This window comes from Ranitomeya imitator, chromosome 2 (genome assembly GCF_032444005.1).
Source record: "Ranitomeya imitator isolate aRanImi1 chromosome 2, aRanImi1.pri, whole genome shotgun sequence".
Classification (NCBI taxonomy): domain Eukaryota; kingdom Metazoa; phylum Chordata; class Amphibia; order Anura; family Dendrobatidae; genus Ranitomeya; species Ranitomeya imitator.
The window spans coordinates 327924539-327951364 of NC_091283.1; the positions used below are offsets into that span (position 1 = coordinate 327924539).

At 43.0% G+C, this 26826-nt stretch overlaps 2 protein-coding genes across 3 annotated transcripts in view; one reads left to right on the forward strand and one right to left on the reverse strand.

Annotated features, from left to right (window-relative positions):
- LOC138663551 (oocyte zinc finger protein XlCOF8.4-like) overlaps positions 1–9252 on the reverse strand; it is a 53604-nt gene extending 44352 nt beyond the window's left edge. The window contains exons 1-6 of the mRNA XM_069749793.1: positions 9166–9252; positions 3611–3760; positions 3302–3481; positions 3095–3218; positions 2914–3011; positions 2628–2715 (exon numbers count right to left, since the gene is read on the reverse strand). Of these exons, the coding sequence (XP_069605894.1) occupies positions 2628–2715; positions 2914–3011; positions 3095–3218; positions 3302–3481; positions 3611–3688 (568 nt within the window). The 5' untranslated portion in view covers positions 3689–3760; positions 9166–9252. The remainder of the gene's footprint in view (positions 1–2627; positions 2716–2913; positions 3012–3094; positions 3219–3301; positions 3482–3610; positions 3761–9165) is intronic.
- Positions 9253–9282: 30 nt separating this feature from the next.
- Positions 9283–26591, forward strand: LOC138663549 (oocyte zinc finger protein XlCOF8.4-like). 2 transcript variants are annotated; one of them, XM_069749792.1, is made up of 7 exons: positions 9283–9342; positions 18367–18514; positions 18644–18823; positions 18907–19030; positions 19108–19205; positions 19754–19844; positions 23560–26591. In XM_069749792.1, the coding sequence occupies exons 2-7, from the start codon at positions 18443–18445 to the stop codon at positions 24504–24506; spliced, it is 1512 nt and encodes a 503-aa protein (XP_069605893.1). In that variant the 5' UTR covers positions 9283–9342; positions 18367–18442; the 3' UTR covers positions 24507–26591. The 2 variants fall into 2 exon arrangements, with proteins under 2 accessions (XP_069605893.1, XP_069605892.1); XM_069749791.1 differs by having other exon boundaries at positions 23557–24630.
- The last annotated feature ends 235 nt before the right edge of the window (positions 26592–26826 follow it).

Below are 26826 nucleotides of genomic sequence, written 5' to 3' on the forward strand. Positions count from 1 at the left end.
GGGTAATCAGCGTACTCAGGACAAATTGGACAACAACTTTTGGTGTCTAATTTCTCCTGTTACCCTCGGGAAAATACAAAACTGGGGGCTAAAAAATAATTTTGGGGGGAAATTTTTTTTTTCACGGCTCTGCGTTATAAACTGTAATGAAACACTTGGGGGCTCAAAGTTCTCACAACACATCTAGATAAGTTCCTTGGGGGGTCTATTTTCCAATATGGGGTCACTTGTGGGGGGTTTCTACTGTTTAGGCACATTAGGGGCTCTGCAAACGCAATGTGACGCCTGCAGACCATTCCATCTAAGTCAGCATTCCAAATGGCGCTCCTTCCCTTCCGAGCCCTCCCATGCGCCCAAACGGTGGTTCCCCCCCACATATGGGGTATCAGCGCACTCAGGACAAATTGGACAACAACTTTTGGGGTCCACTTTCTCCTGTTACCCTCGAGAAAATACAAAACTGGGGGCTAAAAAATAATTTTTGGGGAAAAAAAAAGATTTTTTATTTTCACGGCTCTGCATTATAAACTGTAGTGAAACACTTGGGGGCTCAAAGTTCTCACAGCACATCTAGATAAGTTCCTTGGTGGGGTCTAGTTTCCAATATGGGGTCACTTGTGAGGGGTTTCTACTGTTTAGGTTCATTAGGGGCTCTGCAAACGCAATGTGACGCCTGCAGACCATTCCATCTAAGTCTGCATTCCAAATGGCGCTCCTTCCCTTCCGAGCCCTCCCATGCGCCCAAACGGTGGTTCCCCCCACATATGGGGTATCAGCGCACTCAGGACAAATTGGACAACAACTTTTGGGGTCCAATTTCTCCTGTTACCCTCGGAAAAATACAAAACTTGGGGATAAAATTAATTTTTGTGGGAAAAAATTTTTGTTTAATTTTTACGGCTCTGCATTATAAACTTCTGTGAAGCCCTTGGTGGGTCAAAGTGCTCACCACACATCTAGATAAGTTCCTTAGGTGGTCTACTTTCCAAAATGGTGTCACTTGTGGGGGGTTTCAATGTTTAGGCACATCAGTGGCTCTCCAAACGCAACATGGCGTCCCATCTCAATTCCAGTCAATTTTGCATTGAAAAGTGAAACGGTGCTCCTTGCCTTCCGAGCTCTCCCATGCGCCCAAACAGTGGTTTACTTCCACATATGGGGTATCAGCGCACTCAGGACAAATTGTATAACAACGTTTGGGGTCCACTTTCTCCTGTTACCCTTGGTAAAATAAAACAAATTGTAGCTGAAGTAAATTTTTTGTGAAAAAAGTTAAATGTTCATTTTTATTTAAACGTTCCAAAAATTCCTGTGAAACACCTGAAGGGTTAATAAACTTCTTGAATGTGGTTTTGAGCACCTTGAGGGGTGCAGTTTTTAGAATGGTGTCACACTTGGGTATTTTCTATCATGTAGACCCCTCAAAATGACTTCAAATGAGATGTGGTCCTTAAAATAAAATGGTGTTGTAAAAATGAGAAATTGCTGGTCAACTTTTAACCCTTATAACTCCCTAACAAAAAAAAAGTTTGGTTCCAAAATTGTGCTGATGTAAAGTAGGCATGTGGGAAATGTTACTTATTAAGTATTTTGTGTGACATATCTCTGTGATTTAATTGCATAAAAATTCAGAGTTGGAAAATTGCGAAATTTTCAAAATTTTCACCAAATTTCTGTTTTTTTCACAAATAAACGCAGGTAATATCAAAGAAATGTAACCACTATCATGAAGTACAATATGTCACGAGAAAACAATGTCAGAATCACCGGGATCCGTTGAAGCGTTCCAGAGTTATAACCTCATAAAGGGACAGTGGTCAGAATTGTAAAAATTGGCCCGGTCCATAATGTGCAAACCACCCTTGGGGGTTACACTGTTTGACTCCCATATTTTGCACCGTTATCTTTTCAGTTAATTTTCTACTGTTTTCTCCCTGTGAGGAGAATATTGTCCCTGTTAATAAATTCCCCCCAACAGTTGGCCTGTCTGTTCCGTGGTGACATACGCAACCCTGCACTCTATTACACAAGTGATGGGAGTGCATAACGTCACTTATGTGCGCCTCCGGTCACGTGCACACCGATGTCAGCTGTTGGCCTTTGATTGGCCTGCAGCATGTATTGTGGCGCACGGACCTGATGTGTCTGTGCGTTAGAGGCTGGCATCTGTCGGGCCTTGTTGCAGCTGCTACTGCTGCAACCGCAGTTATTACACCCCTGGGGAGAATGTAGATTTATCCAATAAGATATATGGGATCTAGGAAGCCAACAGCATCATTACCCTCCGCTTTCTCTTAAAGGCCCATCATAATATTTTTCTTCAAGTGATTTTCTAACTTGTCAGCACATTCTACGTACGCTGTCATTTGGCTTTGTAGTTTACAGATCTGGGCAGGTAACGGTCAATGTCTTGTAATTTTAACCTTGAGGATTGTAATTTCTATAGGAAAGGGCTTTCAATGCCCAAAGCCATGTGAACATATTGGGTGGAGGAGAATATTGTGGTCTAGCGGCAAAATGGAGAACACACGATTGTGATACAGCTGGACTACACCACCGATAAAGCAGCCACAGCCGGTGACTGAGAAGAATCTGTGACTTCTCTGCATTTAGTGGTCACTACTCACCTGGGTAGTCATGTGTAGGAATCTCCTCTTTATACTCATCACCCCTCACATATGTCTCTGTAGTATTAATATGGGTCAGATCTTCATCCTGAAACAAATATTGTAAAAGTCACAGACAGATGGAGAAGTCACATCTATGATCAGCTCTAATCCTGCCATCTCCACCGTTCTCATTACACAAGTATAAAACATATAATACTGGAGGATAAAAAAAAACTGAGCACAAGACCTTCACAGCCGTCTACACATCATAGGGGAGATCTCATGACACCTTCTCTCCATCTACCTGATGATCCTGAGGAACATTGGGATCTTCTTGTTTACAGTCCTGTGGAAGAAGAGGATGGGGACATCTCTCTGGTGTTTTCCTCTTACTGGATAGATCTGGAGGAAACACATACAGGGACTAAATTCATTCTTTACATACAGATAATTATAGGCCGTGTGTATTTAGTCCTGTCTATTACCTGGTGATGTGAGCGGCTGGGGAATCTCCATCATGATGTCCTTGTACAGATCTTTGTGTCCTTCTAAATACTCCCACTCCTCCATGGAGAAATAGACGGCGACATCCTGACACCTTATAGGAACCTGACACATACAATGATACCGTCATCCCCCCGATCTCTTCATAGCGTTACTACATAATGTCCCAGCATTCCCAGCAGTGTCACCTCTCCAGTCAGCAGCTCAATCATCTTGTAGGTGAGTTCTAGGACCTTCTGGTCATTGATGTCCTCATGTATCAGGGGGTGAGGTGGAGGCCCCGTGATTGGGCTCAGGGGTCTTCCCCATCCCTCAGACACAGGGTCCTGACAGCGCTCACTAGAGGTTTTCTTCACCACTGTGTAATCCTGGTTATGGAGAGACACATTAATAAATCTCACTACAGACATTTCCAGAGTCCTCACCTCTCCAGTTCTGTCCATCTGTTATTCCCATAGATAAGAATGATGTAATGTGACGTCATCAGAATCTCTCACCTCTCCAGTAAGCCGGAAGAGGATCTCTAGGGTGAGGTGTAATATCCTCTCCACCATCTTGTCTCTGTCCATATCCATCTTTGATGGGTAAATCAAGAAAATTATTTTCTATAGAAGATGTTCACTGAGAGGATCCGATATTTTAGAGACCTGAATGAGAAGAAGATGAGCTGATGTAATATCATAAAAATCCTGGAGATTTATTATTTTACAGTATTTAGTTTTCTTCTTTAAATTATATAAAGCAGAAAATCTGCGTATGGTAGCCCGTGGAATTTCTTAGCCACATTTTTCACCAAGTTTTAGGGAAATTTTGCACGGCCCGCCTTTAACACCAGACTAAAAATACTGCGAACATTAAAACTCAAAATATCCCCCCTTCATGAGATTTGGCTCTCAGAATTAAGACCCTATAGAAATAAAGGCGAAAATAGGTGTCTGTGTAATGAATGCAAAATGACAGTTGTTTCCCAAAAAGTCCTAAAGATTTAGAGAGACAGCGCCCAAAGAGTCGCTCTTAAAGGGGCAGCAACCATATACTTGCTAAGGTTGGGCAACTTGATAAGTCACTCTAAAGCCTGTAATTATAGTAATGGCTGTTGCAGAAGTAACTGTGACCTCATTTATGAAAATTGCCTCATAGTAAGATCGTTCTGGTTACCTATAGCAACCAGAGTGCAGCTTTCAGCATTCAAGCTACTGAGGTAAAGTGAAAGCTGAGCTCTGATTGGTTGCTATGGACAGCTAGAACAGTCTGACTGTGACGCAGTCACACATTTTCTGCTTTATATATATATATCACCTATTAGATCTCTATCAGTATGAGATGATAACTAAGGGTCATAAGAACTGTTTTAAAATGCTGCCTAAAAAACAACCATCTATTGGGCAAATTAATCCAAAAGCTAAGAAAGCAAAACTGTCAAACAGCTGAGACAAGTGAACAACGCGAATATCAGCTGGAATGGAAACGGATGAGACAGGCTGAAGCAAGGGATGCTGAAACATCCGACAAAAGGATGAATGTCGGCAAAATGATGGAGGCAGGCTGACCTAAGTTTGGAAGCATTTCACTACGACCCAATTCAGAACACATCTGAAAGTCATAATAGGTAAAATCGACTTAATATGAGAAGATTGTCAAGTAAAAAACTTTAAAATCGCCCGGTATGTGGTGGTCAACTGGTAATGTCAATTTGTCACCTTTAACTCTGCCTCCTAAACCACTTTTTCATACATGTCGCCGGGAACAAGTCCTGAGTCTTAGCATTTACTGCATATTATTAGGAAACTCAATTCATCTTTCCAGATGACATCCTTAGGTACGACAGCTGGACTTGAAGCAGGATTTATGCCGACTTTTAAAGTCAAGGGACAAATAAATCACAAAATAGGTCTGATGCTTCCTGTAGCAAATCAAGACCCAACATTTTTACAAATTTACTGTTTGGGAGATGAACAGATAAAAGCTGATCGGCGTTGTGAAGTTATTCCTGAGACTTTTTGTCTCAGGAATAACTTCACAACGCCGACATTGTTTTGAATTTGCACATATTTTTCCATCAACACAATTACCATATATACTCGAGTATAAGCCGAGATTTTCAGCCCAAAAAAAATGGTCTGAAAGTGCCCCTCTCGGCTTATACTCGAGTCAGGGTCGGCGGGTGAGGGGGAGCAACGACGGTCACATATTCACCTGCTCTTGGCGCTGTCCCTGCACGTCCCACAGTCTCCAGCAGCTTCTTCCCCTGTTCAGCGGTCACGTGGTACCGCTTATTAAAGTAATGAATATGGACTCCACTCCCATAGGGGTGGAGCCGCATATTCATAACTGTAATGAGCGGTACCAGTGACCGCTGAACAGAGGAAGAAGCTGCCGGCTCCGGAGACCACCTGTCCGTGAGAAGCTGCCAGGGACCGCGCTGGGAGCAGGTGAGTATTTCATATTCACCTTTCCCCGTTCCACCGCCGCTCCATCTTCCACGTCCTCTGCAGTGACTGTTCAGGTCAGAGGGCGCGATGACGTATTAGTGTGCGCGCTACCCTCTGCCTCAACAGTCAATGCAGAGAGGCGGGACGCTGAGGAGCAGCGGGCGGTGACGAGAGGTATGTAATTTTTTTTTTTTTTTAATTGCAGCAGCAGCATTATATGTGGCACATTGCTATATGGAGCATCTATGGGGCCATAATGAACTGTATGGAGCATAATATGGGGCACATTGTTATATGGAGCATTATATGGGGCAAATTGTTGTATGGAGCATCTTATGGGGCCATAAAGAACTGTATGGAGCATTACATGTGGCACATTGTTGTATGGAGCATCTTATGGGGCCATAATGATTTGTATGGAGCATTATATGTGGCATCTTATGGGGCCATAATGAACTGTATGGAACATTATATGGGGCACATTGTTATATGGAGCATCTTATGGGGCCATAAAGAACTGTATGGAGCATTACATGTGGCACATTGTTGTATGGAGCATCTTATGGGGCCATAATGATTTGTATGGAGCATTATATGTGGCACATTGTTATATGGAGCATCTTATGGGGCCATAATGAACTGTATGGAACATTATATGTGGCACATTGTTATATGGAGCACCTTATGGGGCCATAATGAACTGTATGGAGCATTATATGTGGCACATTGTTATATGGAGCATCTTATGGGGCCATAATGAACTGTATGGAGCATTATATGTGGCACATTTTTATATGGAGCATCTTATGGGGCCATAATAAACTGTATGGAGCATTACATGGGGCACATTGTTATATGGAGCTTCTTATGGGGCCATAATAAACTGTATGGAACATTATATGTGGCAGTTTTATATGGCGCATCTTATGGGGCCATAATGAACTGTATGGTGCATTATATGTGGCACATTGTTATATGGAGCATCTTATGGGACCATAATGAACTGTATGGAGCATTATATGTGGCACATTGTTATATGGAGCATCTATGGGGCCATAATGAACTGTATGGAGCATTATATGTGGCACATTTTTATATGGAGCATCTTATGGGGCCATAATGAACTGTATGGAGCATTACATGTGGCACACTGTTATATGGAGCATCTTATGGGGCCATAATGAACTGTATGGAGCATTATATGTGGCAGTTTTATATGGTGCATCTTATGGGGCCATAATGAACTGTATGGTGCATTATATGTGGCACATTGTTATATGGAGCATCTTATGGGGCCATAATGAACTGTATGGAGCATTATATGTGGCACATTGTTGTATGGAGCATCTATGGGGCCATAATGAACTGTATGGAGCATTATATGTGGCACATTGTTATATGGCACATCTTATGGGGCCATAATGAACTGTATGGAGCATTACATGTGGCACATTGTTATATGGAGCATCTTATGGGGCCAAAATGAACTGTATGGAGCATTACACGTGGCACATTGTTATATGGAGCATCTTATGGAGCCATAAAGAACTGTATGGAGCATTATATGTGGCACATTGTTATAAGGAGCATCTTATGGGGCTTTAATCAGCATTTGTGCAGCATTATATGGGCCAAATATCCGTATGGAGCATCTTATGGGGCCATTATTAACCTTTGTGCAGCATTATATGGGGCATATTTTAATATGGAGCATCTTATGGGGCCCATCATAAATTTTATGGAGCATTATATGGAGCGTATTTTGCATGGAGCATCTTATGGGGCCCCATCATGAACTGTATGGAGCATTATATGGGGCTACTGATTCAATATGGATATTCAAAAACACTTAACCTACTGATGTCTCAATTAATTTTACTTTTATTGGTGTCTATTTTTATTTTTGACATTTAGGGTATGTGCACACGATGCAGATTTAGTGCAGAACTGCAGCAGATTTTTCTGCAGCAGAAACGCTGCAGAACTGCACTGTGATTTACAGTACAACGTAAATCAATGTGAAAAAAAAAAAAGCTGTGCACATGGTGCAGAAAAATCTGCGCAGAAACGCTGCAGATTTCAAAGAAGTGCATGTCACTTCTTTTGTGCAGTTCTGCAGCGTTTCTGCACCCCTCCATAATAGAAATCCATTGGTAAAATCTGCACAAAAACGCATAAAAAGCGCACAAAAAAACGCACCTGCGGATTCTGCCAGGAGATGCAGATTTAGTGCAGATTTTATGCAGAAAATTCTGCACCAAATCTGCATCGTGTGCACACAGCCTTACTGGTAGCTGCTGCATTTTCCACCCGAGTCAATAAGTTTTCCCAGTTTTTTGTTGCAAAATTAGGGGGGTTGGCTTATACTCGAGTATATGCGGTAGTTAATAAATCTTTATAAAACAGCCTTAGAAAGAATGTCAAGTGCGGAATATCAGGGTGTAATAAGAGCAGACAAGACACCGGCTGGTGGCACAAAAGGAGATTTAATTCCCCTAATGTTAATGAAGTAACTATTGTAATGGTTGGACGGGACTTTCTAAGCCGAGATATAATTATTCAGCGACGGAGAGAACATGTTCAACGTATTACAGAAACACATAGATCATATGATGCTCTGCAATATCCGATAATATTGTGGAATGGCCAAGATGGCGATCACTATAATCTAACGCAGACTGATCCCAACACTGCGAGGCCGACCAATAAACCAACCAATAAAATATCAGCTATGGACGTCTACACCTACCAAATAATGATCAGACAATGGAGGCAACTTTCTCTTCAATGTATAGTAGATCTGTATGCCAAGGTGGAAGGCGAGCGTCTTCTGTACATACAACTGAACCAACAAACACTTACAGGGAGGCCATGCCAAAAGCGTGGTCTGATGGAAGATGGTCCACACTGGGACCTGACATTGCAGGAGGCGTCCCTCACTCGCTTTCTAACCTGCTCCCTATAATGACTACAACCTGTGCACCTTCCAATCCCCGGGCTCTGTGGGACAAATACACAGAATATCCTAGAGAAGATCTTCATAGAGAGCGCAGGAGAGGTAATCCGGACTTAGACATCAATGTCACTGCCGACAGATTCACCACAGTCTTCCTGACTCTAGAAGAACGGAGCCGATGTATCAGTAGTGACCCTCTAATAGCATCAGGTTACCGGCACCAGCTCCACCAGCCTCTGTGTTATGGGCAGAGATATTCTGGGAGAGGAAAGCCAGGATTTGGGAAGATGAGAGGATTTGTCCCAGTAAATAAGCCACTTTTGGTTGATGACCACAGATCGGGGGATTTGGCAATTATGGCTCAGATTCCAGGTGGGAATAGGAGACGGTTTTCCTTGATGCCCCAGGAGGTTCCGGTAAAACATTCTCATTAATTTGCTGCTCTCAGAAATTCCCTCCATCAATAACATTGCTCCGGCCGCTGCATCGTCTGGGGTTGTGGCCGCTCTCTTAGATGGAGGCGCACAGCTCAGTCAGCACTAGGATTACCCCTGAATCTAGCGCTCTTGGAATCTCCCGTCTGTAATATCACTAAGGTCTATGAAAGATCTGGGGGGATCCAATCACTTAATGGGGGGAATTGTTCTACTTTTAGCAACGTTACCTGTTCTTAAAGGAGCAGCACCAGCAGACGAGCTGAATACTTGTCAGCACAGCAGAGTCCTGCATACACTGAGGCCCCTGATCATGTGACCCCTGACTCCTCCCCTCCTGTGACCTCATCACAGGTCCTGTGCGCACAGAAAGGCCATGTATGTGGAGTGCGGCTCTGCGGGTGGAGGTAGGTGCTGGAGATTCCCCATTACTGGGTGCGGGGGACATTAACCCCTTCAGCACTGGGGCACTTTTGGGGTCTCTGTGTGGTGTGAACAATGATGTTAACACAGAGGCATAGCTGGGGTTTTGGTTCAGGGGGACGACGCTTCTGAGTGGGCCCCTAACCAGGTAACCTTGTTACAGCTGGGTGATGCACCCTAATAGTGGAGGAGAACCTCAGCAGATGACCGCCCTGTTACTGAACATAAAGACCGTGATATTACCGCCATATGGTCAGTGGTAGATAGCAGCCCTACAGAACATATAAGCAGGGCCGGACTGGCCATTGGGCACTTCTAGCAAATGCCAGAAGGGCCGGTGCCAGGAGTGGGCCACTGCTGCTATCAGCGGTGCCAGGGCCGACTCCTCCCGCCAGCGCTGACTCACCCCCCCCCCCCCCCCCGATTGCCCGCCTCACCCCGCCCCGCATTCAACTATATCGGTGTCTATGACGCCGGTACAGTTGAATGCAATGATGGAGGAGAGAACGTCCGCTGTCGGCTCCCTCTCCCATCATTCCCCGCTCTGACTCGTGCTGACACTGCGGGTGCGTGATGACGTCATATCATCGTGCAGCTGGGAGCAGCGCTGGACACGAGGAGAGGTGAGGAGAGTGTTTTTTTGTGTTTTTTTAAAATATATCAATGAGTGATAACTGGATTGTAGGGCAATTAGGGGGGCTGTATTACATTCTATGGGGGCTGTGCTGTATTACATTCTATGGGGGCTGTGCTGTATTACATTCTATGGGGGGCTTTATTACATTCTATGGGGGCTGGCTGCATTACATTCTATGGGGGCTGTGCTGCATTACATTCTATGGGGGCTGTGCTGCATTACATTCTATGGGGGCTGTGCTGTATTACATTCTATGGGGGCTGGCTGCATTACATTCTATGGGGCTGGCTGCATTACATTCTATGGAGGCTGGCAACCTTACATTGCTGTATTACATTATATTGGGGGGCTGTATTACATTCTATGGGGGTTGTGCTGTATTAAATTCTATGGGGGCTGGGCTGTATTACATTCTATGGGGGCTACATTATGTTCCATGGGGGACTGTATTATATTCTGTTGGGAGGTGAGCTGTATTACATTCTATGGGGTGCTGTATTATATTTTATGGGGGGCTGTATTACATTCTATGGGGGGTGATTGCATCATACTCTATGATGGGGCTACATTATATTCTATGGGGAGCTGCATTATAATATATGATGGGGCTACCATATATATGCAGGGGCTGCATTATACTATATATGGGGGCTGCATTATATTCTCTGGGGGGTTACATTATACTGAGGGGGCTACAATATATTCTGTGGGGTGGCTGCATTATACTCTGGAGTGGCATCATTATGGGCTGCATTATACTGTATCGAGGACTATGGGGAATACGTTATACTATATGAAGAGCTGTGGGGTGTATTATACTATGGGAAGTGAATTGTACTACATGGATGACAATGGCGAGGCATTATACTATATGGAGCACTATGAGGAGTGTATTATACTATTTGGAGGACTGTGGCAGTACATTATACTATATGGAGGACTGAGGAGTGTATTATACTATATGGAGGACTGAGTTCCCCTATAGCAATAAGTGCCCACTTTACATTTTATAATGTCCCGAGTCTCCCCCTGTACAGCTCCCCTATACACAGTATGATGCTCTCTTATACTCAGTCTAATGCCCCCTCTCCAAGGAGTGTTGTAGGCTTTGGTCCGGCACCTCCAATCTTCTTGCGATCCCGCCCTCCCGCTTGCTTCATGTGTCTGACGCGTCTCTGCGTCATCCACACAGACTCTTTGGCACTGCAAACAAGTGTCGAGAAAGGTCAAAGAGCCCTGGCACCTGTGCACTGCTGTACTTTGCTTTGCCCTCAACAGGGCAGAGAAGTACGCCTGCGCAGGAGCGTAATGCCGAGGAGACTGTGTGGACAACGCAGTGATGTTTCCTCCACACGAAGCAAGCAGGAGGACTACGATCATAAGAAGATGGGAGGCGCTGGATCAAGAAGAGCGACACCCCTCTGACCACGCCACCCCGCAGGTGTGTAAAATAAAAGTTATTTTTCTTCTCTTACAGGTCGGGTTGGGGGCAGATATACAGCATTATAGAATGCCCCATAAAAAATAAATCCAATACTCACCTTTCTTCCTGGTTCCTCCACTGTTCTGAGTGCCCTCACATCTCCAGACAGCGGGTGCCAAGTAATGACGTAATCGCGACCCCCTGTCAGTGTCGGTGATGTCAGACACTGAGAGGGGCATGATGGGAGGAGGAGCGTAACACTCCTTCTCTCATCAATGCGGCCAGCTGTATCGGCATCTAGGCGATACAGCTGAACTTGCGATGATGGGAGGAGGGCCACTGCTGACATCGGGCCCCCCGCCTGCTCAAGGGCCTCATAGCGGCCGGGTGGCAGAGCTGAGAGATCGATTCTCCCTGCACTGAAGCAGAATGTAACTGTACGGGCGCGCTGTGCACGCCGATACAATTACAGTAGGGTAGCTCCAGGTGGACCCCTCAGAGCGTGCGACCCTCGGCGACCTCCCCCTCTGCCCCCAACCCCAGTAGCTACACCACTGCATAACAGCTGTGGACAGAATGCGGCTTAGCTGGTTCCCAAGCCCACATTAGATCCATTCAGGCAACTGCAGGATGAGAGTACAGAAGCCCAGAGAAGTTCTCCCACAATGCGATGACTCCTCTCCTGGCTCCAGCACAATAATGTAGATACTAGTGATGAGTGAGCCGCTCTCCACTACTCGATCCGGCATCGGGAGCTCGGACAAGCTTGTTACTGGAGTATCGCAGGTGATGGAGCGCCGTGCTCGAGTTCCCAGCCAATAAACATGCAGGGATTGCCCGCCATACATGGTGATGCTGTAGCCATGTTGGCTGCTGGTATTACTGTGACTGTCCGGCCTCATCACATCGGGTTTATAGAAGACCCAGTGACACGACGCTCGGCACACCGTCCTCAGGAAGCAGCTCAGGGAGAGTTGTTATAGGAGGGAGCGCTTAGATTATTGTCAGCCCCCTAAGTATTATAAAGTTGTATTCTTTAGTGTCCTTCATGTGGCGCTATAGCGTGTATTTAACCCCTTCACCCTGAAGCCTGTTTTCACCTTCCTGACCAGTCCAATTTTTTCATTTCTGACCACTGTCACTTTATGAGGTAATAACTATGGACGTTACAATAGATCCTAGTGATTCTGAGATTGTTTTCTTCATGACATGTTTGTACTTCATGATATATTTCAAAAACCTGACCTGCACATCCAAACATACACTCAGTGTGAACAGGTGCTGAACCTAGAGTCGCCAACTCGTATATAGTTAAGTAAATAAGGCAGCACACTGCAGCGCTAAAACATGCAAACTTGAAAACACGAAATTTGAACTGCATTACTGCACTAGAAATATGAAAAATGAGAGCTTTTAGCGCATAAAAATGGCCAATTTTATGTGTACCTGGTAGCCTCTTTACGGCATCTCTCTTATACCAGGTCCTACGCTTGCCTTACCTCGCTGAGAATAAATGTCTCCATCTGAATGGGTACATGTGAAAACCTCTTACTAGACTAAAATTCTCTCTCTCTCTCCTAGCTTCAGGTGTTTTAATTACAGCAGGTCCAATACCCCTCCATAGAGAGAGAGAATTTTAGTCTAAGAAGAGGTTTCACATGTACCCATTCAGATGGAGACGTTTATTCTCAGCGAGGTAAGGCAAGCATAGGACCTGGTATAAGAGAGATGCCGTAAAGAGGCTACCAGGTACACATAAAATTGGCCATTTTTATGCGCTAAAAGCTCTCATTTTTCATATTTCTAGTGCAGTAATGCAGTTCAAATTTCGTGTTTTCAAGTTTGCATGTTTTGGCGCTGCAGTGTGCTGCCTTATTTACTTAACTGTACTTCACGATAGTCCTAAAATTTCTTCAATATGATGTTTATTTGTGAAAAAATTGGAAATGTGTCAAAGTTTGAATACTTTGCAATTTTCGAACTTTGAATTATTGTGCCCTAAAATCATAGCTATGTCACACAAAATAGTTAATAACTAACATCTCTCACATGTCTACTTTACATCAGCCCAATGTTGGAAACATAATTTTTTTTCTTAGGACGTTATAAGGGTTAAAAGTTGACCAGTGATTTCTTATTTTTACAACAAATTTACAAAACAATTTTTTTTAAGGACCACATCACATTTTAAGTGATTTTGAGGGGCCTATCAGACAGAAAATACCCAAAAGTGACACCATTGTAAAAACTGCACCCCTCAAGATGCTCAAAACCACATTCAAGAAGTTTATTAACCCTTCAGGTGCTTCACAGGAACTGAAGCAATGTGGAAATGAACATTTAATTGTAAAAGTGTGTTGTGTCAACAGGGTAAAAACTATTTTTTTTAATTTGTGAACATGTGGTATGCTTTGAAGCAATTCAAAGACCAGGTTTCTTAGGCAGGTTTCACAATGGTAAATTGTGTCCTTTCAGATTCCTCACTTGGAGCACACTCTGCACTGTTTTTGTGATCTTCCTTTCTTCAGTTTGGGGAACTGGTCCTGGAAAATGTTGACCTGGGACAATAAGGGCACTATCGGTTTCAGAAGTACCGGAACCCTCACCTTCCTGAGTGCCAAACATTACGGCCTTGATTACTACCTCCTGAAACAGAAGGAAGGTCCCCGTATTGCCTGCAGATCACAACAGCACAAAAACATTGTATGATGCCATCCATGCAATGTACACAGCCAATTTTTTGTACCATACTTTAGCTTCTCGCATGGCACTGTATGGTTGGAGGAGCTGATCTGAGAGATCTACACCCCCCATGTACAGATTGTAATCCAAGTTACAATCTGGCTTTGGGACTTGTGTTGTGGTACCACGAACAGTGACAAGGGAGCTGTTGTCACGGTGTATGGTGGTGAAGATAAGTACATCCCTTTTGTCCTTAAACTTGACCACCAGCAAGTTGTTGCTGCATTGGGCTCGGCTTTTGCCTTTTCTCTGCATTTGCCCAGTTAGCGGCTTAGGCAGGCCTCTCTGATTTTTTTCACATGGTGCCGCGTGCAACTGTACTTCTGACAGAGAGGGCCTTGTAGAGTGGGATGCTGGTGGGAAAGTTATCAATGTAGAGGTGATAACCCTTATCCAGCAGTAGGTACAGCAATTCCCACACAATTTTCATACTCTTTCCCAGGACAGGATGGCATTCAGGAGTGTCCTTTCCCTTGTAGACCCTAAATCTGTGGGTGTACCCTAGGGCAGAGGTCCCCAACTCCAGTCCTCAAGGCCCACCAACAGGTCATGTTTTCAGGATTTCCTTTGCATTGCACAGGTGATGCAATTATTACCTGGGCAAGACTAAGGAAATCCTGAAAACATGACATGTTGGTGGGCCTTGAGGACTGGAGTTGGGGACCTCTGCCCTAGAGTACTCTCACACAGTTTGTACAGTTTAATTCCATACCTGGCCCTCTTACTGGGCAGGTATTGGTGAAATATTAGCCTCCCTTTGAAATGAACCAGAGATTCATTTATAGCGATGTCCCTTTGGAGGTTGCATGCTTTAGCAAATTTCCTGAGGAAGTGTTCAACTACCGGCGTAATTTTATATAGACGATCAAAGTTCGTATCGTCTCATGGAGAACACTGCTCATTATCATTATAATGCAATAATTTCAAATCGTGTCCTTGTCATGGCCATACAGAATACCTGTACTATAGAGTATATCACTATAATGAAATCATTTTTGGATCTCTTCAAATCGTGTACTTGTCATGGCCATACAGAATATCGGTACTGTAGAGAATATCAGTACTCCAGTAATCCTGGTTTTGCCCATATGCAGCACAATTCCTCAAAATGTCATCATCTCTGCTGCATCTACAGGGGTCCAGCTGGTGTATGATGACGTTATATTTTGGGTGAAAAATAGATGGGCATACAAGTTTTTCTGGGCCACCATAAGATTTATTATTTCCTCACTGAAAAAGAATTTGAAGAAGTCAATTTCAGTGAGGCCAGAGGTGTCAAACTGGATTCCTGAGCTGCTGATGAAATCCGGAATGACGGGCTGATAATTTTCAGGGAGTGCAATCTATGTGGGATCAATTGTTGAAGGGGTTGCCTGTATCCTAGAGCACCTTACTAGAGGTCTTTCCTAACTAAATGAGGAGGAGGACTAAAGGAATGTGGGATCTTCCTCACTGGTTGAATCCGTGTTGGAGGCAAGGAAAGCGTATGCCTCCTCTGGTGAATACCATCTTGATGAATGGGCAATTTTTATTTTATCTTTCAAAACCCTGGGAATGTGTGTGTAAGTGGTGCTTTATACATGTAATGTGTGGAGCTTGTGTATAGGATACTATCTATTATAAAAAGTAGAGAGGAAAAAATTTAGAAGAAGCACTTAGACGAAAAAATTGAAAAGAAAAAATAGATGAAAAAAAATAGTTTGTCTAAAAAAAAATTGAGACGTCCACTACACTAATGTCCTCCCTATAAATTTACCTGGCACTGACTATTCTTTTTTTTCTGCAAAAGAAAACCGGACGTCATCAACAATGCAACGTATGCTCCCCTAATGCACTACCTAAAAATTTACTATGACGTCCGATACACTAAAACGCTACCTCGCTACGTATGAAACTATTCTGTGCAATTTTTTTTCTCTAAAACTACTGTATTTTTCGGACTATAAGACGCACCCCAAATTTTGGGGTGGAAAATGACAGAAAAAGCAAATTTTATAAGATGGGGATCCATCTAAGGATATGGCACATGTTGTGGATTTGCCTATGGAATTTTCAGCTCAGATTCTTCCTCTCTTGGCAGAAAACGCAGGTGAAAATTTGATGTGTTTTTCATGCGGATTTTCATGCGTTTTTGTAAGCTAAATAAAGATCTATTATTTAGCAAAAAAAAAAAAGAATTGTGATGTAATTTTTTGTCCAACCTCTTTATTTACATACTCCATTGAAAAATGATGTTTACACACAGATGGATAGATAGATAATAGATAGACCTATAGATAGATAGATCTACAGGGTGGGCCACTTATATGGATACACCTAAATAAAATGGGAATGGTTGGTGATATCAACTTCCTGTTTGTGGCACATTAGTATATGGGAGGGGGAAAACATTTCACGATGGGTGGTAACCATGGTGGCCATTTTGAAGTCGGCTATCTTAGATCCAACTTTATTTTTTCCAATGGTAAAAGGGTCATGTGACACATCAAACTTATTGAGAATTTCACAAGAAACACAATGGTGTGCATTCTTTTAACATAACTTTATTCTTTCATGAGTTACCGTATTTTCCGCTTTGTAAGACGCACTTTATTTCCCCCAAATTTGGGGGGGAAATGTGGGTGCGTCTAACAAAGCGGATATACCGCTTACCATTACAGGCTGGGAGGAGGGGGTGTCCGCCGCCGCTGCCGCCGCTGTCGTCCGCCACCACTGCCGGGGTTGTCCGCTGCTGCCCCGGGTGATGCTGAAGGCTCCGGTGCTGCGGGGGGCTCTGGCGACATTTTGTGAAAGACCAGAGCCCCCCGGCAGTTCTTCCATGCGTTCCAGTATGACTAATTCCGGGAAAATGGCCGCCGGAATCTCGGGAGATGAGATTTCAGCGCTGAGATCTCATCTCTCGAGATTCCGGCGGCCATTTTCCCGGAGTCAGTAATACAGGAACGCATGGATGAACTGCCGGGGGCTCTGGCCTTTCACAAAATGTCGCCAGAGCCCCCCGCAGCACCGGAGACAGCCCTGCAGCACAGGAGCCCCCTGCAGACCCCTCATCCCAGGCTGCAGCAAAGGAGCCCCCCTGCAGACCCCTCATCCCAGGCTGCAGCACAGGAGCCCCCCTGCAGCACAGGAGCCCCCTGCAGACCCCCTCATCCCAGCCTGCAGCAATGCTCCACTCCTGCCTCCGGCAACGACCCTGGGACCCTGATCCACCACAACCCCTGGTAAGTAATAAGACGCATGGATTATAAGACGCCCCACCAATTTATTAAAAAATAGTTTTTTCCTATTTTTCTCCTCAAAATTTGGGGTGCGTCTTATAATCCGGAGCGTCTTACAAAGCGAAAAATACGGTATTTACACCATTCACACCATTGTTTTTCTTGTGAAATTCTCATTAAGTTTGATGTGTCACATGACCCTCTCATGGTCTCATGGCCCAACACAGTATAATGTTCTTACAGTACCGCCAACCTTCAAACACATTATGATAATATGAGATGCCCCACACAATATTCTACCACCCAAACCACTAGATAATAACTCACTTATCCCCATTCTTGATACCATATAGCCACTTTCTGTTTTTCGTGTAATATATGGAAGCCTACAAGAAGATGCTAAAAAAACACAACATAATATAAAGAGAAAATAAAACACTGTACATGGAAACATTGCTATCAAATATCTCCTGTCTTATTACAAAAATTCTATTATAAAAGCTTCAAACTTCTGTGTGTGAATCAGACCTGAGATCGAATGTGATAGAAGATTACAGTGCGGGGAAGACGGGAAACCCTCATATAGACTGCCGGTGGTGATGGAGTCAGTGACGGACTCTGGACAAATCTGTTTCTAGAGCCGTAGTAGAAGATGAAGATGTCGTCCTCATCATGAAGTAGTTATTTCTCCTGTCACGTGTAATGAATATCTCCTGCAGTATTACTAATGCCGATTCCAGTTTCTGTAAATGAGACGAGAATTAGCGTTATGGAAGATGAGTCTATGAGGAACGTATTCAGCTGCCGACTCCGAGGAAGAAACTGCTTGTTGTCTGTGGCCTAAATATATAGGTTTTATTAGTAGATGTAAAGAAGAAAACTAAATACTGTAAAATAATAAATATCATATGTTTCCCTTATTATCTCCAGTAACTGTATTATTACACAGGATTTTTATGATGTTACATCGGCTCATCTTCTCATTCAGGTATCTACAATATCAGATCCTCTGTGAAGATCTTCTGTAGAAGAGAATTTTCCTGATTTACCCATCAAGTAAGGATATGGACAGAGACAAGATGGCGGAGAGGATATTACACCTCACCCTAGAGATCCTCTTCCAGCTTACTGGAGAGGTGAGAGATTCTGATGATGTCACATTACATCATTCTTATCTATGGGAATAATAGATGGACAGAACTGGAAAGGTGAGGACTCTGGAAATGTCTGTAGTGGGATTTATTATTGTGTCTCTCCATAACCAGGATTACACGGTAGTGAAGAAGATCTCTAGTGAGTGCTGTCAGGACCCTGTGTCTGAGGGATGGGGAAGACCCCTGAGCCCAATCATGTGGTCTCCACCTCACCCCCTGATACATGAGGACATCAATGACCAGAAGATCCTAGAACTCACCTACAAGATGATTGAGCTGCTGACTGGAGAGGTGACACTGCTGGGAATGCTGGGACATTATACAGTAACAATATGAAGGGATCGGGGGGATGACGGTATCATTGTATGTGTCAGGTTCCTATAAGGGGCCAGGATGTTGCCGTCTATTTCTCCATGGAGGAGTGGGAGTATTTAGAAGAACACAAAGATCTGTACAAGGACGTTATGATGGAGGTTCCCCAGCCCCTCACATCACCAGGTAATAGGACTAAATACACACGGCCTCTAATTATCTGTATGTAAAGAATGAATTCAGTCCTTGTATGTTTCCTCCAGATCTATCCAGTAAGAGGACAACACCAGAGAGATGTCCCCGTCCTCTTCTTCCACAGGACTGTAAACAAGAAGACCCAAATGTTCCTCAGGATCATCAGGTAGATGGAGAGAATGTGTCATGAGATCTCCCCCATGATGTGTAGGCGGCTGTGACGGTCTTGTGCTCTGTCTTGTTTTATTCACCAGTATTATTATTATTATTTATTTTTATAGCGCCATTTATTCCATGTTAGAAGGGGTATACATAATAAAACCTAGTACAATAATCTTAAACAATACAGGTCACAACTGGTGCAGGAGGAGAGAGGACCCTGCTCACAAGGGCTCACAAGCCACAAGGGATGGGTGAGGATACTGTAGGCGAGGGTAGAGCTGGTCGTGCAAGTGGTTTTGTGGATCGATGGTTACTGCAGGTTGTAGGCTTGTCGGAAGAGGTGGGTCTTCAGGTTCTTTTTGTAGGTTTCAATGGTAGGCGAGAGTCTGATATTTTGTGGTAGAGAGTTTCAGAGTAGGGGTGATGCGCAAGATAAATCTTGTATTATATGTTTTATACTTGTGTAATGAGAATGGTGGAGATGGCTGGATTACAGCTGATCATAGATGTGACTTCTCCATCTGTCTGTGACTTTTACAATATTTGTTTCAGGGTGAAGATCTGATGTATATTAATACTACAGGGACATATGTGAGGGGTGATGAGTGGTGTAAAGAGGAGATTCCTACATATGACTACCCAGGTGAGTAGTAACCATTAAATGCAGAGAAGTCACAGATTCTTCTCAGTCACCGGCTGTGGCTGCTTTATCAATGGTGTTGTCCGACCATATTACAATCGTGTGATCACCATTTTGCCTCTAAACCACAACATTCTGCTCCATTTGGAAATGTTGAAATTACTTTGTGCAATTGTGAAATCCTTTTCAATAGAACTTACAACCTGGGTCCACCTACTTCCTGGGATTAGAAGACACTGACCATTACCTGCCCAGATCTGTAAACCACAAAGCCAAATGACAGCATACGTAGAATGTGCTGACAAGTTAGAAAATGACTTGAAGAAAAATATTATGATGGTCCTGTAAGAGAAAGCGGAGGGTAATGATGCTAATGGCTTCCTAGAACCCTGATATCTTATTAGGTGAATCTACCTTCTCTTCCTTCTGTGCTGCTGAATGTGCTCATATGGTGCCTACAAGACCAGGTCCAGTGTTTCTGGCCAACCTTCACTGTTATGATCGACAACATTAAATGTGCAGTGAGGGCCAAGTGTGAATTTCTGTACAATAACAACACAGTTTCCCTTTATCCTGGCTTCTCACTTTTTTTTAAAACCAACTAACTTTAAGATGGATTGTGATAAACTACTTATAAAACATTACCCCTGTGCCATGATATATCTCTAAGCTGTGTGTGGCTGATGGCTGTAATATACATTTATTCACGCCTGCAGGAGATGTGTTGGCTCGAGCTCTGGTTTCATGGGTTTACTCCACATCATAAATTCCATTATGTTTTCAATCCTAAGGAACTCAGATTACTGCACAATCTCTCCTGAAATGGGGGCACTAATACTTTCTCTACTCTTATATTTGACTATAATATTTGTTCTTGAAACTCATCTGACAGAAAATATTGGCCCTTACGTTAGTTTAGATTGCCAAGAGCCATCGAGCAACATACAGTAATTACCCCAGAGAGGTTTCACCACTAGTTACTCATTTATTTCTGATGAAGACTGTTGAATTTGATTCAGTAGATGTGTTATTGTCTATAGTCAGTTTTTGACTACAGTAGTTAGTTACCAAAATACTCTGATAACCAGTTCCTGCCACCAGTTTTGTGTTCATAATCAGGGCCCATTTTTCAAATCTGATTTGTGTCACTTTATGTGGTGATCATTTTAGAATTCTTTACAAAATATAAACCCCATTTTTTCACTTTCACAAATGGGAATAACAAACACATGGACCTCACAAATTATTTTCTAACGTCTCTTGAATCTTATAATTTCCTATATAAGGTGGTACATTACTGTCTGAGCACATGGCAGGGATAAGAAGGGAAGGAGCTCCATTTAACAATTTGAATCAAGATCTTACTGGAATAGTTTGCAGACACAACGTAATGGAGTCACTGTTCAGGGTCACCTGGCAGCTCAATAGATGGCCACCAAGGCTTGATGCTATCTACTCCGTTTTCCTGATCCCAGCCTTTAGAAGGGAACCTGTAAGTAGGATTGTGCACAGTAACCTACAGACACTGTCAGGTCGGCGCCGTTATACTAATTACAATGACACCTTGGATAATGAAATCCGACTTGTGGTTGTTTAATCCTTATTTTGAGTTTTCGGTTAATGATATTCCCATGCTCTGGGGCGGCCTGTGGGGGGGGTCTTCATGTGGTGCTCTGATTAGGTATTCATCTGTATGGCTTCTGACAGGTCACTGATCACTCATTGAGCTCCCCCCTAGTTCACATAATCAAAATTATATATATCCTTGAAAAAAATCCATTTGAAAATGGCGCCGGTCGTGCCTGCACAATAGCAGCTATCGTTGATCTGATAGCTGCTATTGTGCAGGCACCGGCGGCACCATCTTGGTAGCAAAAAAAAAAAAAAATCCTCCAAGATGGCGCTGCCTGCATAGTAGCAGTTATCAGCAATCGCCAATAGCTGCTATTGCGAGGCTCTGGCAGCGTTATCTTGCAGGATTTTTTTTTTGTCTAGCAAAATGGCGCACATGCGCAATAGCATCTATCAGATCATTGATAGCTGCTACTGTGCAAGCGCTCCCGACTTGATTTCCAAACAGTTTTTTTTATTAGGAATTTCAGGAAAACAGCAAAGAAATGTATATATAATTAATTACATATGTGATTATGGTGCTGTGCAGGTGCTGCCACTGGCAGCTGCCTGCGGAAGGGTTTTTTTCTTTTGCTAAATGTGGTTTGTGCACACTGCAAGGCTCAGAAGCAAGGGGGAGATTTGACTTTGGGAGAACGGATATTGCCGGATAGGTTTATGGAAGCCATGTTGCTTTTGAAGAGCCTTTGAGCCACTAATAATGTGGAAACTTCTGCTTTTTCGCTGACAGATGATGGACCTGAGTGGGAACTTCTTTTTCATGAGATGAGTAGAAGTTTTTATTGGTATTATGTTCATCAACATAATGCTACTTTGTGGCTTTTATTCCATATTTGGGAGGTAGAATGAACAAACAGTTGAACACAATGCTCCACTGGATCATCCTATGAGGTTTTCTATTAGATTAAAACAAGAGGAACATATATGGAGCTGAAGTCCAAAATACTAAAAAAGTATAAATGTATTTGATAGATTCAATTAGTAACATTCATTTAAATACATGTAACTTTAATACAAGAGACATGTTCAGCAGAGAGATCAGGTAGATATCAGCGTGTAGACCAAATAGTACCTCATCATTAGTATAATAAAGTGCTTAGTGCCGTTCCATCATATCAGGGAAAAAACCCAAGGTGGTAAGATGGTAAGTAGCAACCATAATAATCAGTGCCTAGCGCCAAAGTGCCCAATATATATCAGACCATCTCCTATCCTATGGTTCCTTACCCATCATGTGGTATATCGAGACCCACGCCATGCAGCCCCAACGCGCGTTTCGTGTTGGCTTCATCAGGGGCAATGCTGATACCTTTTAGTATTTGGACTTCAGCTCCATATTTTTTCCTCTTGTTTTCAACATATCTAGATTTGGAGTGTCCTTTTGTTAATGCTTGTTGCACTGTTTCCCCACATGTGGTGGAACGTGCACGACAGATTTGCACTAATGGTTCCTTTTATGGTCTGTATTTATCTTATGAGGTTTTCTATTAGACCGGGATCACACTTAACATACACAAAAGTTCTCCGTATTGTCATCTGTGTGTAATGCGTTTGCAATGCGATGATGTGATTTTCTTGCACCCATGTATCCATATGGCATCCGTATGACATGCATGTGGCTTTACATTTCTCACTGCTTTTCCCCATTGAATTTAATGGCTCAATGGGCTGAAATGAGGAAAATGTGTGTGTATTTCTCACAAGTCATGCTGATGGTCCGTGTGGTGTCCAATTTTTTTCTTCTCCCACCCATAGGCTTGCATTTGCGAGACTCGGGCGACATACACGTACAATCACAGCATGCGGTGATTTTACATGCATGCCGAATACGCCGAGAAAAAAAACGGTGATGTGAGCTGCCCCATAGATTAACAGTGGTCCGAGTGCAATGCGAGGTTTTCTCGCATAGCACTCGTCTGTATTTAATGCTAGTGTGACCCCGGCCTTAGACTGTGAACTGTCATTGTCTTGGTGGATAATTCAATATTTTTACATAACTTGCCATTTTTACAGACAGTTTAAGTAGAAATGTTAAATGACATTCAAAGATATTTTATTCAAAAATAATTTGTTTTATTCTTAGCAGATGACTGTACCAGGAGATCAGAGGGACAGCTAACATTGTCACTTTTTAAATCCGATGATCGTGGGACCCCACGGGATATAATTGAATTGAATGCCATTACTCCAGATATACCATCATCCCTTCACAGCAAAGATCTTTCATCTGATCCTTTGAAACAGGTCCTGTCTTCTGATTTATCGCCGACTGCTAAGGAAAATCAAAGTCACAAAATAAACATTAAAAACAGAAATAGTCCTAAATCAAAGAAGCCATTTTCATGTTCAGAATTTACAAATTGGTTTCCCATTGAAAACATTGAAAAGTCTTTACTTAAACATCCAAAAATTCACACAGTGGAAAAAAGATTTTCCTGTGCCATGTGTGGGAAATGTTTTAATCTCAAATCAAATCTTGTTAGACACCAAAGAAGTCACACAGGGGAGAAGCCTTTTTCATGTTCAGAATGTGGGAAATGTTTTAGCCATAAAACAGCTTTGGTTCAGCACCATAGAACACACACAGGGGAGAAGCCTTTTTCATGTTCAGAATGTGGGAAATGTTTTAACCGAAAAGCGTATCTTAATAGCCACCAGAGAACCCACACAGGGGAGAAGCCTTTTTCCTGTTCAGTCTGTGGGAAATGTTTTAACCACAAATCACATCTTGTTATACACCAGAGAATTCACACAGGGGAGAAGCCTTTTTCCTGTCCAGAATGTGGGAAATGTTTTAAACAGAAATCGGTTCTTGATATCCACCAGAGAATTCACACAGGGGAGAAGCCTTTTTCCTGTCCAGAATGTGGGAAATGTTTTAAACAGAAACCAGATATGGTTAGGCACCAGAAAATCCACTCAGGGGAAAAGCCTTTTTCCTGTTCAGAATGTTGGAAATGTTTTAATCAGAAATCAATTTTGGTTAGGCACCAGAGAACCCACACAGTGAAGAAGCCTTTTTCGTGTTCATAATGTTGGAAATGTTTTAACCAAACATTGTATTTCTTAAAGGGGTTGTCCATTACTAGGGTTGTCATTCCTCATGTCTGGCCTATTTCAAATAAAAACACTCATACTCACTTTCCGTGCCAAAGCCGTTCCAATGGTCTTGACACGAGCCCTGCTCCCAATCAGCACTGGCTTCACTCTTCCTGCCTTTGGATGTATTGAACATCAACAGGAAGCTATTGCTGGGGCTTCGCTCTGACTTAGCCCGGAGTCACACTAGAGAGGAATACGGATGAGTGCTATGCGATAAAACATCGCATAGCACTCGGACCAGTATTCATCTATGGGGCAGCTCACTTCACCGCTTTTTTCCTCGGCCGTATTGTACGTGCGAGTGAAATCACAGCAGGCTGCGATTGTCACCAACACTCAGCTGAGTCTCTGCTCACTCACACCCATATAAGCCTAGTGAGACAACGCACATCACTCAGATATCATCCTAGTGATGTGCGATATACGCTGAACCCGGCAATTGAGGAGATGGAGAAATTCATTTCTCCGCCTCCTCCTCAGTTGTGCTCCGATCCTCTTTGTGCGGGAGGCTCGGAGCACAGACGCATGACACTCTACTCCTGCAGCAGAACAGGAGCCGAGGGTCATTAGCATATCGCATCGGATGCCATACGTTAGTGTGACACCGACCTTACTCTTATTGTTTGATATGTCCAAAAGTGGAGACAGTGAAAAAAGTTTAAGAACCCACTTGCTTTTGAAACGCCTTTGGTATTCTTAGTCTTTTTACTATGTTCCCTATGATCCTTAATCCCCGGAGGTATTTTAGTTTTTCGCTCCCCTTCTTCCCAGGGCCATAACTTTTTGGTTTTTCCATCAATATGCCCATGTGAGGGCTTGTTTTTTGTAGGACGAGTTGTACTTTTGAATGACACCATTGGTTTTATCATGTCATGTACCAGAAAACAGGAAAAAAATTCAAGTGCTTTGAAATTGCAAAAAAAGTGCAATCCCACACTTGTTTTTTTGTTTAGCTTTTTTACTAGGTTGACTAAACCAAACATGTCTAGGTGAAAAAAAAAATCAAAACTTTGAAAAAAAAAATTGCTCCATTTTCCGATACCTGTAGCATCTCTACTTTGACTCATGATCTCGGGTTGGGTGAGGGCTTATTTTTTGCAGGCCGAGCTTTTGATCGCACATTACTGCATTTTAATGCAATGTTGCATCGACAAAAAAATCGTAATTCTGGCGTTTTGACTTTTTTCTCGTTACGCCGTTTAGTAATCAGGTTAATCCTTTTTTTTTATTGATCGGGCAATTCTGAACACGGCAATACCAAATATGTATATGTTTGATTTTTTTTATTGTTTTATTTTAAATGGGGCGAAAGGAGGGCGATTTAAACTTTTTTTTTTACTTTTTGTATGCTTCAATAGTCTCCATGCCAAACCACTGGTGACCTGCTATCACATGACGGAGGTCAAAGGTGGGCAGATTTCCGGCGTGATTGCCGGAAGCGCGATTTAAATGCTGCTGTGAAATAGTGAAATACCGATGTCAAACTCTTAACGGGTTAATAGCCGCAGGTGGATCGCGATTCCACCCTCAGCTATTCCGGGTACTTCTCAGCTGTTTAAAACAGCTGACATGTTTCGGGAAAGATGTGGGATCACCGCTGGAGACCACATCAAAGGGATGGTGTCCGAAATCAGTGTTAATGTACGCACGATGTCGGAAAGGGATTAAATAAATTTTTTTCTACATGTTTCAACCACGAAAGAAAAAAGACATTTTGATATGGCTATATTTTAACTTTAAAAAAATAAAGAATTCATAATTTTAAACATGCCTTGGAATTGTGGAGTAGAAGCTGGATAAATCTCCTTTCTAGTGAGATGGGGTTGTCCAAGAAGTGGACATCACCTTTATACATAAAAAAATGCCACACAGAGAGAAACCATTATCATACCTAGAGTGTGAAAAATAAATTAATGGAAAATCGTATTTAAGTCTGAAAAAAGTGGCGCAAGGTGTCAAACCTCTTTCCTGCAGCGAATAAAATAACCACCACAGAGATTGTCACAGGGGACTAGTAAAAAAGAAAAAAGTATATTGACGCTGGAAGAAGACAAATAGAAAGGGAAGCTGAAATAAATGCTCAAGCTCATACAATATGACCACATTAGGTAATGAACTGAGTTAAGTTGATAGACTCCGCGTCACGCAGGTCCTTCAGAGCAGCCGCACATACCGTTCTCCTACCACATGGCGTCTGGATACCAGGACCTGGAATCCCACTGTTTACTGGAGACACTTCACGGAGTAGCTG

Excerpts from the sequence above, each read along its gene's own strand:
- LOC138663549 (XM_069749791.1), top strand. The coding sequence starts at position 18,443 with ATGGACAGAGACAAGATGGCGGAGAGGATATTACACCTCACCCTAGAG. Across the intron at positions 18,515-18,643 it reads TCTTCCAGCTTACTGGAGAG|GATTACACGGTAGTGAAGAA; the intron begins GTGAGAGATTCT and ends CTCCATAACCAG. Across the intron at positions 18,824-18,906 it reads TTGAGCTGCTGACTGGAGAG|GTTCCTATAAGGGGCCAGGA; the intron begins GTGACACTGCTG and ends TGTATGTGTCAG.